At 31.0% G+C, this 18,169-nt stretch overlaps 1 protein-coding gene across 2 annotated transcripts in view; it reads left to right on the forward strand.

The window, feature by feature from the left end:
- LOC148301126 (kinesin-like protein KIF21A) overlaps nt 1-18,169 on the forward strand; it is a 139,387-nt gene that overhangs the window by 114,539 nt on the left and 6,679 nt on the right. For both annotated transcript variants that reach the window (XM_088273748.1, XM_088273749.1), the window contains exons 18-24: nt 8,400-8,553; nt 9,248-9,359; nt 10,062-10,245; nt 10,400-10,564; nt 10,813-10,933; nt 13,237-13,410; nt 14,576-14,775. In XM_088273748.1, the coding sequence (XP_088129874.1) occupies nt 8,400-8,553; nt 9,248-9,359; nt 10,062-10,245; nt 10,400-10,564; nt 10,813-10,933; nt 13,237-13,410; nt 14,576-14,775 (1,110 nt within the window). The remainder of the gene's footprint in view (nt 1-8,399; nt 8,554-9,247; nt 9,360-10,061; nt 10,246-10,399; nt 10,565-10,812; nt 10,934-13,236; nt 13,411-14,575; nt 14,776-18,169) is intronic.

Raw genomic sequence — 18,169 nt, forward strand, 5'->3', positions numbered from 1 at the left:
AAATATTGAGAGCATAAGTCCCTCTCCAAGAGCACAGTCTCTTTTATGGAGAGGCACAGCGAATCTAAATATAAAAGTTCTCCATATGTATAAATGATTCAAATGTATTATGTTATAAAAAAATTATAATTATAAAATAAAATTTAAAAAAAATATTGCAAAAATGAAACATCTTTTAACAAATTTCTGAACATACACTAAAGTGATGTTATATTGTAGTTATATGATATAGAATTATATCGCACAAAAATAATTACAATTGATACAATATTGCTTTCACAAAGATTTTTTTTAATTAAAAAATTCATATTTTTAATGAATAATTTCAATGAATATTAAACATTTATTTAAATACAGGGTGGAGCAATGGGTATTGACAGTTTTTGGAGTGTTATTATGGATATTTACTTATGAAACGACCAAAGTCGAAAAAATATATTTTTATTACACATATAATGCAGTTTTATTACATTTGTTTGAGAAACGTAGTAGTAATTCAAAAGACATTATTTTTTTTTTTAAATTACCCGTACAACTGCGTTAAATGTGCAATTAAAATGTGTTTTTTATCTAGATCATTTCATTACGATATCCATAATAACACTCGCTCACTTGACGATATAGAATTGCATGATGTTCACATCATACTAATGGTGAAAACTAACTTCATTAATTGATTCGGCAGTCACTTTGTGGTAAAATCTATCCATTTTGAATCTAAGTTTTACTTAGTAAATACCAGTATTTCTTAAAATCTATTGTGACATGTGTTTCGATGCATTACACAATAGGTTTTTAGAAATAGTAGTATCTACTAGGTAATACTTAAATTAAAAATGTAATAACTAATGTCACCATCCAACAGACACTCTGGCAACCTTTCTTAAGACATAACATGAAATGCAAAATGATAAATAAATAAATTATTGCGATGCCTCCATAATTCGCAATTATATAAAAAATATGTACAGTAGAACCCCTCTCATACAACCTTGGCTGGTTTGCCACTCCGTTTGATCTGACCATGATCTAACTCTATTTTTTTATTTTTTTTTTTTTTATTTATTTATTTTTTTTTCATAATACATAGATACATGCAATATACATATTCATTTCATATACACATTTATTATACGTATTACGGCTCTTTAGGCATGGCCTGTGTTGAGCCGAATACTAACATGGTAATACAAAAATTTAATTTTTATTTTTTTTTAATTTTTAATATATTTTTTTTTTTTAATTATTAGATTATAAACATAACATACAGGAGATACAAAAATAATTTATATATAATCAATGCTCCGCATCCTTTTCTCACCTACGAAACACCAAAATTCTTCCTATAATTCACAAAAAGCTGAAATATATAGACCGTTGAAAAATTATTTGTTTTAATTATTTGTAAAAATTATTTATTATTACGGTGTTTGAAAATCATGCCGAATGCATGGAAACACGTGTCACAGTAGATTGTAAGAAATAGTGGTAGGTATTTACTAAGTAAAACAATAATTAAAAATGAAAATTTATTTATTTATAATAATCAAATAGACAATACATATAATGAAAAATAATTTGTCATTGTATATTAAATACATAATAAAAAATAATAAAATGTATATTGCTCTTTTTTAATAATAAAAAGTTTTTTGTGGTTCATTGCAATATTTTCAACATAGAGAACAATACATATAGTAATTTTTTAAATTCAGAGATGGTTTATTGTATTTCAAATCCGTATTTTTCTGTATTAAATAAATAATCCAACATTTTTTTGCATTCCGACTATTTAGAGAGGTTCTGCTGTACTTAGTATTTTAATCAATTTTGGTTTTCAATTATTATTGGGACAGAAAGGTCACCATTGCATCCAGTTGTAAATAACAAGGTTCTCAATAAACAAGGATAATTTATAAAAAAAATATACCTCCCACTCATTTCCTAAACTTTTTTTCTCAATACATTAGCTTAGCTATGTTGTTAACAATTTCAGCATGAAAAATATATAGGTGGGTATGTTTTTGATGCACCATTTTAAATCATTGAAAAACAAAGTCAAATGGTTTTCCTCATCAAATGCATTGAGAGTTACTGTGATGTAGATTATTCAATATATTTTTCTGTAAATATTTATTATCATTTATTTGTTTATAATGTTATGGTTAAACTTTCCTCTTTGTGTGATATATGTATTTTATATAATATTATTATTTTATCCATCAAATTCAAAACATTTTTAGTGGTATTTTTTTTAAATTAAAAAAAATATAAATTTACATAAACAACATTGACACATTTAAAACTAATAAATTATCGGGTAATTTTCAAAATACATGTAATTATAATTGATTCAAATAATGTTTTTAAATGTTACATTGGAATCCAGATGGATTAAACACTGTTTTCATTGTGTATAAAAATGCAAATGTAAGTGTTCAAAATCTTAAATCTCCCAAAGTTGTTCACCGATTTGAACATGCACTAATTTTTATTTATCTTTATGAATAATTTTTTTGATTGCTTTGGAATTTTAACACTATGTTACATAAGTCCTGGTACAACTAGTAAAATAGGAAATAAGGTTAAAAAATACACCCGCAATGACATACTCATAAACACACATTAACATTATTTAGCAGAACAACTTTATATCCAGAATACATAGTTGATTCATTTAGCTTGGCTAAAATAGCTATAAATGCCAACAACTAATGAAAACCTCGTTTTCATTGACATTATAGCTTTTATTGGTCAGTATAGCCAATTTATATGTTTAAATTCATTTTTAGAGCTGTATAGTGTATAATGTTGTGTCGGGTTGTGGTCCCGTGGTTAGTGTCGTGGACTCTTGAGTCAGAGTTTCTCGGTTCGAACCCACTCTACCACAATTTGATACCTATTTCTAATAATGAGCCGTTCAGGCTCACAGAAATAATATGAAATTGAACCAAATAAAATAAATTTCAAAAACTGTAAATAATTAAAATCATTTTATTTTAAATATATCCGCTATATATTTATTCTGCATAATGTAATCATCTCTTTTTATCTTATTTGTATATATATATATTTTATCCATGTATATTGTTTTTGTCAATTACTTTTATTCACTTTCATCACTCTACCATAATCTTATTTCTACCATTATATGTGTTCTATAATTATATATTTAATATTTTTATCTTACTTTCAGTATTTAAGCATCTTCAGTTTTTTTTATGAAATATTTCTGGTCTAATTTTATAATTTTATAAGCATTTATCAGGAAAATATCATTTGCTAACATTGTTTGTTTATATTACACAATGGCATATTAATGCTTTTATTTTTTATTGTTTACTTCAAAACATAACATATGAAATCATAGAAACCTCTTATTATACTATTTTTTATTTAAGAAATAAAGAAAACATGTACGTATGGAATAATATATGGAAGTGAAACATGGGGTTAGCAAAAGGATATATCACGCACTCCTTTCAAGAACGTCATAAATCAAAAATCGTCAATTTTCAGTTGTGCATGTTTTCGGAATGCCCAGAAAATGTACTATATCCCAGCAAAAGAGACATATTTTTAACTTAATATTTACCCGCTACAGGGCAAAAAATGTTGTTTTTGCATTTTGAAAAAAAGGTATAGTTTAATTATTTTTTAAAATAAACTGAATATTTTTCAAATGGAGAAAAAACCTTCAGGTTTTACCAAAAAAGATCTGTTACACAGTAAAAAGTTCAAAAAGTGGCTTGATTTTATTTTTAATACATTGTGTTATATTTTTAAACTTTAAAAACGTTCTCCTGAAAAATCAAGTTTTTTTATTTATGACGTTCTTGAAAGGAGTGAGCGATATGATATAATCATACTGAATACACTCAAATTGCGATCTTTTGGGCAAACGTGTGACAAGATGAGTATGACAGGTGTTCAAATTATGATATTAGGAAATAATGTAATGCTGAGATAGGCATTATCGATAAAATTAAGTAAGGTATCTGGAGATGGTTTGGCCGTGTGAATCAGATAATTGTTAAAAGAGTAGTAGAATTAATTTATGAAGGGAATGTGGTTGGTAAGCAGAGGAAGCCCGAAGAAAACTAGGCATGATCAAATATTTCAAATAGTTGAAAGTGGTCAGGTCAGGAGTCGTTATAATCAGGCCGTTATGTATGAGGAGATGCATGAATGTGGAAGAGGCAAATATTGTTTGCAAAGACAGATTGGTGTGGCGTTCTGTTCTCTCCGCCTACCCCTATAGGAAAGCGGCATGATGGTTAGCTATTTAGTTAAAGAAAAAAACATAACTTTCGCCTTTTTTATGATATCTTCTGATGTTTTCCTGGGAAATGCATGATGTATTAATAGTAACAAAGACATAAAAAATGTTTTTTTTTAAATATTTATTTGTTTTATTTTTTTAATTTATTAATTTTACAGTCTTATTACCAGACCAGTTTTATTTCTAATTTACTTAATGTTTAACGTTTAAAAGCCAGCTAAATAATACAATAAAACTTTTCTGTTGTGTTGTATTTACTTACATATTGTTCATTTTGAATCATTTTCTTGAGATGACTGCATTCTTAGAATCATTTCATATGTTGTGAATGTGCATATTTGTGGGGTTTTTTTTTCACAAAAATTATCTAAAAATATCAGGTTATTTTAATTATTATTTAAAGAGTTCACACAATTTAAAAGTTATCCAGTTCTAAAAAACAAAACAGAATCAATAAAATATGTGTCTGGGTGTGGTCCCGTGGTTAGTGTCGTGGACTCTTGAGTCAGTTTCTGGGTTGGAACCCACTCTAACACAATTTGATACCTATTTTAATAATGAGCCACTTAAGCTCACAAAAATAGTATGAAATTGAAGTATTTTTATAAACAATAAAAACACAAATATTTCTCTCTTTTTTTTTAAATATTAAAAAAAGTAACCGAATACAAAGTAAAATAAAATGAGTCCTACTTTTATAATAAAAAAAACAGCAAAAAATGGAAATATGTCACTAGGTCGTAAGAATTTTCAATGTATTCCAATAAAAAGTTTCAAGTGACAACTGTCAAGCTCAGATCGGTTGTTTGTTATGTTATATGCCCTGTCCATATACACTGCTCGTTCAAAAGCATTAAATGGTTAAAATGCATGTGGATTAGTGAGGTGATTGCCATAAGACTATAAACTGCATAAATACCAGGCAATGAGAATACAACACAAAAAAATTCAAAGAGTGTCAATGCTACTTTTGACAATTCACAAAATCAATAATGGGTAGAATTGGTGAATGTTACAAGTGTGTAAAATGATCACTTAAACCAGCCTATGACGGTCGTCCAAATGCCCAGACTTCCATATTCTTCTTCATCTTTGATGGGATGTCAAAAAATAATTCACACTGTTTTTACTCTAACTTCAGGCACTTACTACTTACTCATCACACTTAATGCAACTGAGCGTGAAAAGCGCATTTTTTTTAAAAATATAATAAATTGAATTATTGGAGGCCTCAAAATACCCATTTTTTTAATTTATTACTTTAAAAATATAAACAAACCTTTTAAAAATGTGTATAAAACAAGGGTTCATTTATTTCAATATTTTTTCTCACAATACATACATTTCATGAAGATAGCTGCTAATAGTAAAAAAATCATTTTTTTAACCATATATTGCTCACTCATTTCAAAAACGTCATAAATAAAAAAACTTGATTTCTCAGGAGAACGTTTTTAAAGTTTTAAAATATAATACAATATATCAAAATTAAAATGATTAAAGAAAACACTTCGTTTTTTACCACTTGAGTTTTATTATAGACTACATGTTTCAGAAGTTAAACTTCCATCATTCAGGTCTGTATAATAACTATAATATATAATAACTATAATATATATAATATATAATAACTATAATATATAATATCAGTTATTATACAGACCTGAATGATGGAAGTTTAACTTCTGAAACATGTAGTCTATAATAAAACTCAAGTGGTAAAAAACGAAGTGTTTTCTTTAATCATTGTAACATGTCTTACCACAAAGTTAATGCCGAAACAATAAATTAAATATCAATCCACGTATCAAACTTTTTACTGTGCAACAGATCTTTTTAGGTAAAACCTGAAGGTTTTTTCTCCATTTGAAAAATATGTAGTATATTTACAAAAATAATTAAACAATACCTTTTCTTCAAAATGCAAAAACAACACTTTCTGCCCTGTGGCGGATAAATATTAAGTTAAAAATTTGCCGCTTTTGCGGGGATATAGTACATTTTTTAGGCATTTTGAAAACATGCACAACTGAAAATATACGATTTTTTATTTATGACGTTCTTGAAAGGAGTGAGCGATATATCACCCACGAAGTAACATGCAGCAAATCTTTATTTTCAATTAATGTATAAATAAATCTTCCAAATTTTTAAGTAATGTGGCTGTCAATCATGGGTAGAATGGTGAATGTTTTTTTTTTTTTTTGGTACTTGTACAGCTTTACATTAAGAAATATAATAATAATAACAATAAAAAATTGTTACATTAACAATAATAAACATTACATGCTCATCAAGTGGTATATTCAAGTGTTTAGTATAAAAAAAATTACATTACATTAACAAAAACAGTTACATTAATAATAATAAAGCCAATCAAACAATTCCACATTTATGTTACAGTGTATCAAGTGATCACTTAAACCAGTGCTCCGCAACCTTTTCCCACCTACGACACACCAAAATTCTTCCTAGAATTTCGCGGCACACCAAAAGCTAAAAAATATAGACCATCAAAAACTATTTTGTTAAAATAATCATTCTGTACTACATTTCAAAAAAAAACAAAATCATTAGAATTAATTTGTTATTGTGTATTAAATATATCGACGGCCCCTACGTAAAGTACTCTATCTGTAAATCTGCAACTTTACAACAGAGAGCTTAGAAGATTTTTTCAACGTATTTTTTTTTTAAATTAATGGTTCTATCTGAAATTGTAATACATTAAAAAACACGATAAAATAATGTATTAAATCGTTTTAAAACTTTATGCTTTGTCAAAATTAAGTAGTTAGCGTTTTAGGAGTTCCGTTCATTCCGAAAACTCGATGTTGATAGCGTCTTATACGCCTGAAAACTAGGCGCAATTAATTTTATATATTATTTCTTTGTTTATATTTGTAGATAACGGTCAGTTGATAATATACACCAAATATCTATAATAATAATTTAGTTAGAGCACTTTACGTAGGGCACGTCGATATGATGCATAATCATAAAATGTCAAATACATTAATTTGACCGCGGCACACCTGTATCCGGCTCGCGGCACACCAGTGTGCCACGGCACACCGCTTGCGGAGCACTGACTTAAACCACCCAGCGGCTATGGTGCTGAAGGTTCCGGGTTAGATTCCCAGTGAGGTCTTAATATATATGTGTGATTTTTCTCTGTAATATTTATATTATATCACCTGAACTGGTACTCTGATCATTTGAAATAAACCTATACTTAAATTTTCAAAAATTATGAATAAGAGATCTATTGTCCACCTCCATAGTGTAATGGTCAGCACGCTCGGCTACTGTTCTGGAGATCCCGGGTGTGATCCCCAGGGAGGGTCAAATAAATATAAGTGATTTTTTCACTCTTATATTCATTTAATATTACCCTGGACTGGTACGTGAAGCGGAGGACTGATTACCTTTCCTTTATGTGTTAGCGATCAAGATACCACTGCGTTTATATAATGCAGTGCCCTATGCACCATTGGGGTGTGGATAAGGGTTAGAGAGAGAGAGAGAGAGAGATCTATTGCAGAGACATCTCATCAAAGATGAAAAAGAATATGGAAGTCTGGGCATTTACGGGGCTGACGATCGTCATGGGCTGGTTTAAGAAATCACTTTACACACATGTAACATCCACCAATTCTACCCATTATTGACAACCACACTACTCAAATTCTTGGAAGTTCCACAAATATGAATCAATTCTGAAACATCATTCTTGAATCACTAGAACTTCACTAAAGACATCTATTGTTGAGATGAATAATAACATACAAACTAAGATATGCGTACAAGGTATTAAATTAACTTAATAATGATTAAATCCACAATTATTGTAACTTTCAAAACTATAAATCCAAATTAATTATTAAAATGCACTTACATTTCTTCTTCTTTTATTTTCATAAAGAAATAAGTATATTTAATTTTCAAAAACATTCATCTTCTCAATAAACGATCACGGGGCAGTATAACATCTCATAAAACGATTCACAATGAACATTGGCTTGAAGTTTAAACATTAACGTAACATTTCCGCGTTGGCCGCCTAACATGCCCGTGCTTGTGAACTAATAATGCTTGGCGCCCACTAACCAATCAGGGACGCGGGTTTGGACTCCGCCACGCCCCCCGGCTCCCCGCCGGCCAACCGCAGAGCGGGCAACAGAGACGACAACGTGTTCAGCCGACTCACTGGCAACACCATCCAGCCGGATCACTCTGTCGGAGGTGTTATTAAGGAGTTTGTCAATAAGGTAACATTAAAATATCTAAAAATGTTTATTCACTTTAAATTTAGACTTTCCGGGAGTACAATAATTGATGTGAGTGGGTTCTTTATACATGAAAAAAAATTCACAAAATCTATGTATTACGAAGATAGAAATTATGTAAAAATAATAAATTAAAAAATAATAATAAAAAACACATGACAAAATTATAAACCAATATCCACAGATGTCATTGCTATACAAGTTATATCATACCAACTGACAGATGGACTTCGACGTTCATGAACACCAATATTCCTTTGAGGAAAATTCGCACCGACGTTCATTTATGTCCATACTTTTTTTTATGGAGACTTGTAACAAAGTATGATTTTATTCTAAAATTTAAATTCTAAAGAAATCTTTTTTTTTATTATTCCAAGCAAGACTATATTATAACCCAATCACTGTTTTTTTTTTAATATTTCTTTTAATTGTTAATCCATTTTCATTTAATGGTATGTGTAAATACGCCACCTTTTAAGCAAAGTACAATCTTAAAAAAAACAATTGATCTTGGAATCCTGCAAATATTGTATATATTCACTTCTAAAATGTCGTTACTTTGAAGAAAAAAAATCATTTGTGATTAATTTCTTCTTTATCATTTTTGCATATTTAAATTTTGTTTATTTCAACACTTTTATTCTATTTCTATTCTTTATTTGATTTCCCTCAGAGCCAATCAGTCGACCGCGCCTTGTTACACTGCACCCACATTGCAGAAGGACACAATAGTGCCGTCCTTTCTCTTCACGCCACGGAGGACCTACTCTTCAGTGCTGCCGCTGGTAACTACACGTGTCTCTTAAATATGCTCTCTGATTATAATTAAACTTCAACTGCACAAAAAAAACTTAGTAGAAATGGTTCATGTCACAAAATTATAGTGCCAGCTCGCTTATTTGAATGTAAATCGTGCAGTGGGTCATTCGGATTAGGAAATCGTTCAGATCATTGAGTGTTTTGAGAAAAATGAGAGAGAAAAAGGATATCTCGGTGTATGAAAATGCTCTTTATTTCACATTTTTATTTAGAAACAGAATGAACAATTTCAAAATTTTATTGCATCCTTTGCATCCTCCCAAGTCAGATTCGCATCCCGAAGATCAGACGAGAACTGCCGATGAATCGTCAGCAGTGGTCATCCTGAGCAGCGCGAACCTAATACCGTGTAAAAGAGGCAAGCTTGATTAAGGCTCTCAGGAGGCATGCGGAGTACATGGCCAAGCCAACTGAATCGCCTTATCTTGACGACAGTTGTAACCAAGATTTCCTGCATCCTCCGTCTTATCTCTTCATTCCTCGCAAAGTCAAACCACCACACACCTAATATTCTTCGTAGATACCTGTTCTCAAAGCTAAGTGCAGGGCTGCTCTGGGCCTTTGTAAGGTGCCATGTTTCATAACCGTATAAGAAAACAGGAGCAATGCAGGCATATCCATACTCTTTGAAAGGTATGGTCCTTCTCTCAATGTTTTGTCTTTTTCAGATCGTACAGTGAAAGTTTGGGATCTAACTACAGGAAGCGTCCAGCATACTCTGGTCGGTCACCCCAACAACGTAGTGGCAGTCCGCTACGATCCGATCACACGCCTCGTGTTCAGTGTGTCTGGTGCTTATGTCAGGGTTTGGGATTTGCGCACCTCTCCTGTTAGAGCTATCAAGACTCTGTGGTGAGTGTCCATTAAGATGATCTTATGTCGAGTAATGTGTTAATAATATACATGTATAAACAACATGTTTATACATCCTTCACAACTCATTTGATTTTTCACTCCCTTGATTTTCATTCTAGCTCATTTTAATGCTGCATCCTTAATCTTGCAGCTCTTCTGGTATTACGCAGAGCAGTATTGTGCCACTAGCCGCGGTGTCTCGATCAGTCCACCTTCCCGCCGGAGAGAGTCAGATATATGACATCATGCTGAATAAACAAGGGAGCACTCTTTACACCACGTCCAATGATAAAGTTCGAATCTGGGATCTGCGCACGTACGTATTACTTTTATTACATGAGACTCTCATCACTAATTTTTGTAAAAAAAAATATTAATGTGAAATATTAATATCATTGTGTACTTTTTTTTTGCTAAAATGTTAGAATATGACCACTCACTAAGATTTTAGTTTACCGGTTTTAAGACGTACCCGTCTCTTTTTATAAAAAATAGTAAAAATGATAAACCAGTAAGTAAATGCTTTAAATATCAATAATGTGACATATTGCAATTCGTTTGCAGGTTTGAGTGCACAAACAAGCTCACGACTGGTCACCAAGCTGCCGTCATGTGTCTGGCTGTTGGCCCGCTAACTGACGTGGACGATATAGTTGTCACTGGATCCAAAGATCATTACATAAAGGTATTGTATTTTTGTATAATAGTTTATAATCCGAGCATCTTGGAATGCATACGAATTTATGTACCAAATCATTTAGCCACATCGACCATTTTTTCGTAAGTGCAGAACCAATTGATTGGTCGGCTGAATAGCCAACCAAGAAAGGTAAATCTTTATTATGTTAAGAATTTTAGATTTAATCATATATTTAAATACAGAAAAGAAACTAGAGTACTTTAGATATATGAGAAGAGAGAAATACAAAGTATGTATGTAGTATGTATTTTATTACATGGCAAAGTGAACGATAAACACAGCATAGAAAGAAGACGTTTATCCTGGCGTACAAACTTGAGAAAGTGGTTCTACTGTAGCACTGAGTCGCTGTTTAAAGCGGCTGCAGAAAAAGTAAAAGTCACCATGATGTTTGCCTACCTTTGTCGCCAAATAAGGTAATTCATCTTTTAACTCTTACCACTCTGTAGGCCAAACATTCTGGCCCGTATGATTCTAGTAGGCAGCTCCGTGGGCCACAATGTCTGGCCTGGCGCAAGTATAACTTTAATCACTGATTTCTCTATCACCCAAGTATATTCTACCAAAAAAATCAGTTAAATACAGTTAATCTTAATTAACATGGTCATACAAATTGCCAGTGTCCCAAAATTAGGGAACCAAAATATTTATTTTAATGGTATGAAAACGTCGCATTTTTTTGATCAGAGTAGCTGATCAGTTATGAGAAAAATGGTCAGAGTAGAAAGGGTTAAACTAACTAACTAACCATCACGCCGCTTCACCGCAGGGGTAGGCAGAGATAATAGAACGCCACACTACTCTGTCTTTGCAAACATTGCTCCCTTCCACGTTCACGCATGTCCTCATACATACCCGCCCATTGTTTCAACTCCTAACCTGACCGCTTTCGAGTAGCTGATCAGTTTTGAGAAAAAGTGGTCAGAGTGGAAAGGGTTAAAAAGTTACTTGATATGATATATTTTTCATTTTGTAGGTTTCTTCATGTTTTTTTTTTTATAAGGCATTTAGATACATTGTGAAATAAATAATTAAATATACCCTTATTATCTAGATATCATATTTGTTGTTTTATTACAATCCACGAGCTAGATTTTACTGTGAAATTACGAAAGCGTATCGTGAAAAGCCCTTACAAGGAGAATGAAGTCAGCTGCTGGTACGAGCTTTACATTATACAGCTAATGCAAATGAAATTATTCCTCGATTCAGTTGCAATTAAAATAGCAGATTTTGAACATTGTAAACACTAAACAAAAATATAAATAATGTCCCCATGTTGCGCTTATAATGCTGACTTATTTTACTTGCAGCACTAGTGTTAACATTAGTTTCTGATTGCATACAAAGTAAGCCTTCAAACAAATTGTTTTGAATAACCATTTTCATTGTCTTATCTATATGACATGGTGATTCACATTGCATACCAGTAATTTGATTAAGATTTAAAATATAGCACATTACATCCTTAAAAGTCACTCAAGTAACTTGCATGTAACTGAGTACATAATTACTCAAATCAGACATGCAATATTGTATTCTCATGTCTGTCTTTTATGTTATTATGGTCAGAATTACTTCTTATGATTTAAAGTAATTACATAATGACATCATAATATGTATAATCATTTATTGCAATGATTACTGTCATTGTATGCAGCACTTTAAAATCATGTAAGATATCCACATTTTAAACTAGGTGGTACATAAATCTTTGGGCATTTAAAATCATCATACTCTCTAATAAATTAGCAATTTGGCAATAACAAAAAATAATAAAAACAATAAACAAAACAAATCAAAGTATCTACCTAACTATTGTACTATCAACCTCTACAATAAAAAAGTAATTTCATTTAAGTTTGAATTATATTATTTATCGATTCGGCATTAACTTTGTGGAATGACATGTTGATTATTTTTAAAAATTAAACACTTGAATATACCACTTACTGAGTTTTATTTATATATACGACTTGTTTCAAAAACTTGCAGATGTTTTCATCTTCTGGTAAAAAAAAAAATATGAAAAAGAATTTTACTAAAAGATGAAAACATCGGTAAGTTTTCTAAACTAGTCGTTTATGAAAATAAAACTCATTAAGTGGTATATTCAAGTGTTTAATTTTTTTAAATAAATTTGAATTGACTCCATCCCAACTATCATCTTTGTAGACTTATCAACTTATCATCTTTGTGTTGGGGTTAGCTCTCCTCATCCTCAAGTTATCACTGTTAAGAACGCCTGTGGATAAAGTAAAAGTGTTTTTTATCTTTTGTCTATTCAGGTGTTTGAAGTGCGCGGTGGAGCGTCGAGCAGCGCCGGAGTCCCCCGCCTGCACTTGGAGCCGCCCCACTACGACGGCGTACAGTGCCTTGCCCTGGGGGATGACACCCTCTTCTCCGGATCTAGGGACACGAGCATCAAGAGATGGCATCTCAGCTCCCAAGATGCTCCGCATGTAAGAAGCTAAACCTTTACCGTCTCATTCATTGTTTCAGCCTTTACTTTGTGAACTAAAACTACTTAATAAATTTGTTTATATTTAGAGCTGAAAATGGAAGCAAAGCTTCCGAAATAAGTCCTTTTAATAAAATTAACTCAAGTGGTAAAAAACAAGTGTTTTACTTTTACAAATTTACCATCTCATTTGAAGATTCTCTAAAGTGCAAAAGGAACATAAGCAATCAAGTTTTTTAGTTAAATTTTAAAATAAATCCCATTTTTTATTGATATCACAACAAAGATGAAGAAGAATTTGGAAGTCTGGGTATTTACAGGGATTACGATCTGTCATAGGCTGGTTTAGTAAGTACTTAATACAATTGTAACATTCAACATTCTACCCATGATTGACATTTAATAAGAATTTGATAGCACTTGATTGTAAGTCTATGTAACATCTGTTCATGCTTCTTGACAAAATTTTTTCTTGAAAAGTTTTTTCATTGGCCCCGATCCTAATTATTATACTTATTAGGGTCATATACTTATCACAAGTAACCACAAACCAGATTCCGATCTGTACAATGTTTTTTTGACATCTTGCACTCTACAAAAAGTAAGTAAATAGAACGCTTATAAGCGTCTCTTGCTCTCTATCAACAGTATGTAAAAGACGCTTTTTAGTATTTTCCGCAATAATGTGTTGATGGGATTAAAGTTTGTCCATACTTTTGGAAGCATCTCTCGCTTTCTACCAACAGTATGAAATAGATGCTTTTAACCGGTTTGCTGCCATGAGCGCGTTAACGCGCTCTCCAATTCCGTACTTGCCAGGCCTGCCATACAAAATTAACGCGTAAATGTATGAGCTTGTCGCAAGCTGATATCAAATTCAATAGAAATATTTTTTAATTAGAATATATAGAGACATCTATTAGGTTGTTTAAGAAATACTAAAATATTACAATTTACCGATATTATCAAAGTTACAGTCATCTTTCAAAAACCTTTCACATTTTTGTTGAAAAAATCACGGCCTGCTGGGTACGGCTGTATTAAAACCTTCCGGCATTGAAAGGATTAAGCGTTTCCCGCAAACAAGGTGTTAATGCGGAGCTTTGTTTCCACAGTAAAATTTGTGTATTCTTTTGAAAGGGTCTGACTGAATGTTTTATTTCCAGACTGTATACAATGCTCACAAGGGCTGGGTGATGGGGCTTGCTCTACTGCGGGGCGGGCGCCTCCTCGCCTCGGGCTGCCGCGGGGGGCAACTCAAACTGTGGGACGCGGCCTCCTGCCGCCTCCTGGCTCAGGTGAAAGGGGACACCTCCGCCATCAACGACGTGGCCACTAACTCCACACAGATATTTACCGCTTCCAAGTTAGTATTGTCAGCACTCAATTATTTGTCGGTTGTTTGCATTTAGTCAACGGACTATTCTAGAACCCAAATCGAATATTGACTATGGTTGTAAAATGTCAAAAGGAAGGTCTCAATTACTTTTATACCTTATTATCTAAAATAAATTTTCCATCAATACGTCTTCTCAAAAAAAGTTAAATCTTACATTTGTGAGTACAGGATATCTTAAATAAAATTTATTATTGCATAAAGTATATTCATTTTATTTTAAAAAAACTTAGAATTATGTCAATCAAAGGTAGCAATTTTTTTTACTATGATACAATAGACTTCTTTGTTCTAGCCCCCTTCTGCGCATAGTACTAAGGACTTAATAAATCAGAAATTGTAGGAAATTCCAAATCACTATTATGCATTGTGAAATGAATGTTTGATTTTTTTCTATTTGATGTTATTTCAAAATCGTGTGAAAAGGCAGTTCAGTATATATTGTTTATTTATTGACTTGGCGTTTAATTTGTAGAACTCCATTTTAATTTATGTATTAATTTTAAATCAAACACAGATTTTTTGAGTCTACTAAGTTGTATTTTATTAACAAAAAACACATAAAAAATTATATTGTGACAATTGTTTCGCCTTGTTAGGGCATTATCAAACGAATGTGAAGATCAAATGGACTACGGTCCTTATGTAGCTATACAATTCTATGTGACAGTTTTAACATGTGCAGTAATAATTTATTGGCCATATTTTAGAGATTTTAATACAATTGTTGGTAATATTATTTTTAAGAATTTTTATATGTAGATGTAATTATTAGATTATCAATAACGCATCATGCAAGCGTTTACATAGAGAGAGATGATGTACAGTAATAGTCTATTTAAATACATTTAGCAATAGTGAAGACCTAAGGTTAGTTTGTTCATTAAGTAGTGGGGGTAATAGTCTATTTAAATATGTTTATCTTTAAAAGTTTCTAATGTTTTGAAACAACATGGAATAAAAGTGGCATTCAAAACAAACAATAATAACGGATCAATCTTAAAAAACTCGAAGGACAAATTTAATATTTTAAAAAACAACGGAATTTACAAATTAGAATGTAATGATTGCAATGCAATTTACGTAGGACAAACTGGACGCTCTTTCTTAACTAGATATTCAGAGCACGTAAGATCTTACAAAAATAAAAAACTAGACTCTCAATTTGCCAACCATTTAAATGAAAATAACCATAAAATTCATGTCTCAAATAAACCAATTCCATTACATATTGAAAGCAAAGGTAGAAAAATGAATATATTAGAGCAATTAGAAATAAATAAATATGTAAACAATCCTAATTTTAAAATCATTAATGAACAAACCAACCTTATATCTTCACCACTGCTAAACATATTTAAATAGACTATTATTACTCTCTATGTAAACGCTTGCATGATGCGTTATTGTTAAACTAATAATTATATCTACATATGTAAATTCTTTCTTAAAATAAAAATAAAAATTGCCATGTCAACAAATTCTCCCTTCCCCGAAAATAAATATAAGGGTACATACCTACATCCCCCACTACTTAATGAACAAACTAACCTTAGGTCTTCACAATTGCTAAATGTATTTAATAGACTATTACTGTACATCATCTCTCTCTATGTAAACGCTTGCATGATGCGTTATTGATAATCTAATAATTACATCTACATATAAAAATTCTTAAAAATAATATTACCAACAATTGTATTAAAATCTCTAAAATATGGCCAATAAATTCTTCCCTTCCCAGAAAACAAATATAAGGGTACATACCTACATCCCCCATTAGCGACTGTTGTCTCCCATAAATTATTACTGCACATGTTAAAACTGTCACATAGAATTGTATAGCTACATAAGGACCGTAGTCCATTTGATCTTCACATTCGTTTGATAATGCCCTAACAAGGCGAAACAATTGTCACAATATAATTTTTTATGTGTTTTTTGTTAATAAAATACAACTTAGTAGACTCAAAAAATCTGTGTTTGATTTAAAATTAATACATACAGTATATATTGCGTTAAATTACTAAGTCAATTTGTATAATTTTATGGTATAACAAGCTTGTATTAATAGTTAAAAATTCCTTGGTTAAATGGTTACAACATTTAAAATTTAGCTTAATATTTCAGTTAGGGGCTCATCCGTTTTTAAACTTTGAACCACAATTTTAAAATATTGAAGCATTTAAATGTGGCAACTCATTTAAAACAATTTTTTCTGAGTAGAAAAAAATTTGCTCCGAAAATCCCTTCGGAATCATGGTCTAAAGATCATTTTTCAGTAAGTGATAACTCCTCTGCAACTTGTGCAACTATTGGCAGGTTGATTGTATTCGAATGTGAAATAATCAATTCTGATACTAACTTATTAACGGGAACACATAAATTGATGCACAGCATAATTTCAGTATCACACCGCACAACTGCCCTATAAGGTATGTAAGTCTTAGCAGAACCCGCTCTGACATGATCTAAAACTTGAGTCAATAGTTGATTTTGTCTCTTGTTTGATAAAATCATTGTAAATACATGATATCGCTCACTCCTTTCAAGAACGTCATAAATCAAAAATCGACAATTTTCATTTGTGCATGATTTCAGTATGCCCAGAAAATGTACTATATCCCAGCAAAAGAGGCATATTTTTAATTTAATATTTACCCGCTACAGGGCAGAAAGTGTTGTATTTACATTTTGAAGAAAAGGTATTGTTTAATTATTTTTTAAATATACTAAATATTTTTCAAATGGAGAAAAAACCTTCAGGTTTTACCTAAAACATCTGTTGCACAGTAAAAAGTTCAATAAGTAACTTGATATTTATTTTTAATACATTGTATTATATTTTTAAACTTTAAAAACGTTCTCCTGAAAAATCAAGTTTTTTTATTTATGACGTTCTTGAAAGAAGTGAGCGATATGTTAATGAAAATTATTTAAAAATATTGCATCTGAATGATTTCAATTAATGCATTGATGCCTCCTAAATAATAAGTGAAATTACATGCTGAAATTTAGGTTTAGCAACTCGATTCATAATATGTGACTATGACAGTCTATCAATAACAGTTCATGCGATATTGCTAAATCTATATCACGGCTTGTATTTGATATAGAAGGCACTGATCAGCATTCAATGTTATGATACATCATTCCATTAAATGTTTTGCTTACCTTCCTATAGTAAAACTACTATTTTCTTTATACAATTTTTATATCACACCAATCATATACTTGCACTGACTTATTTGGTATAATATAATCATCATTCATTCCATACTCTGTACTTATTCATATTGTTTCTTGTAATTTCAGTATTGGAAAGAATTGTTTACTAAATCGTAAGACAATAATCCTTGACGAT

This window comes from Brachycentrus maculatus, unplaced genomic scaffold, assembly GCF_059751285.1.
Source record: "Brachycentrus maculatus isolate JH-2025_06_01 unplaced genomic scaffold, ASM5975128v1 h1tg000602l, whole genome shotgun sequence".
NCBI classification, from domain to species: Eukaryota; Metazoa; Arthropoda; class Insecta; order Trichoptera; family Brachycentridae; genus Brachycentrus; species Brachycentrus maculatus.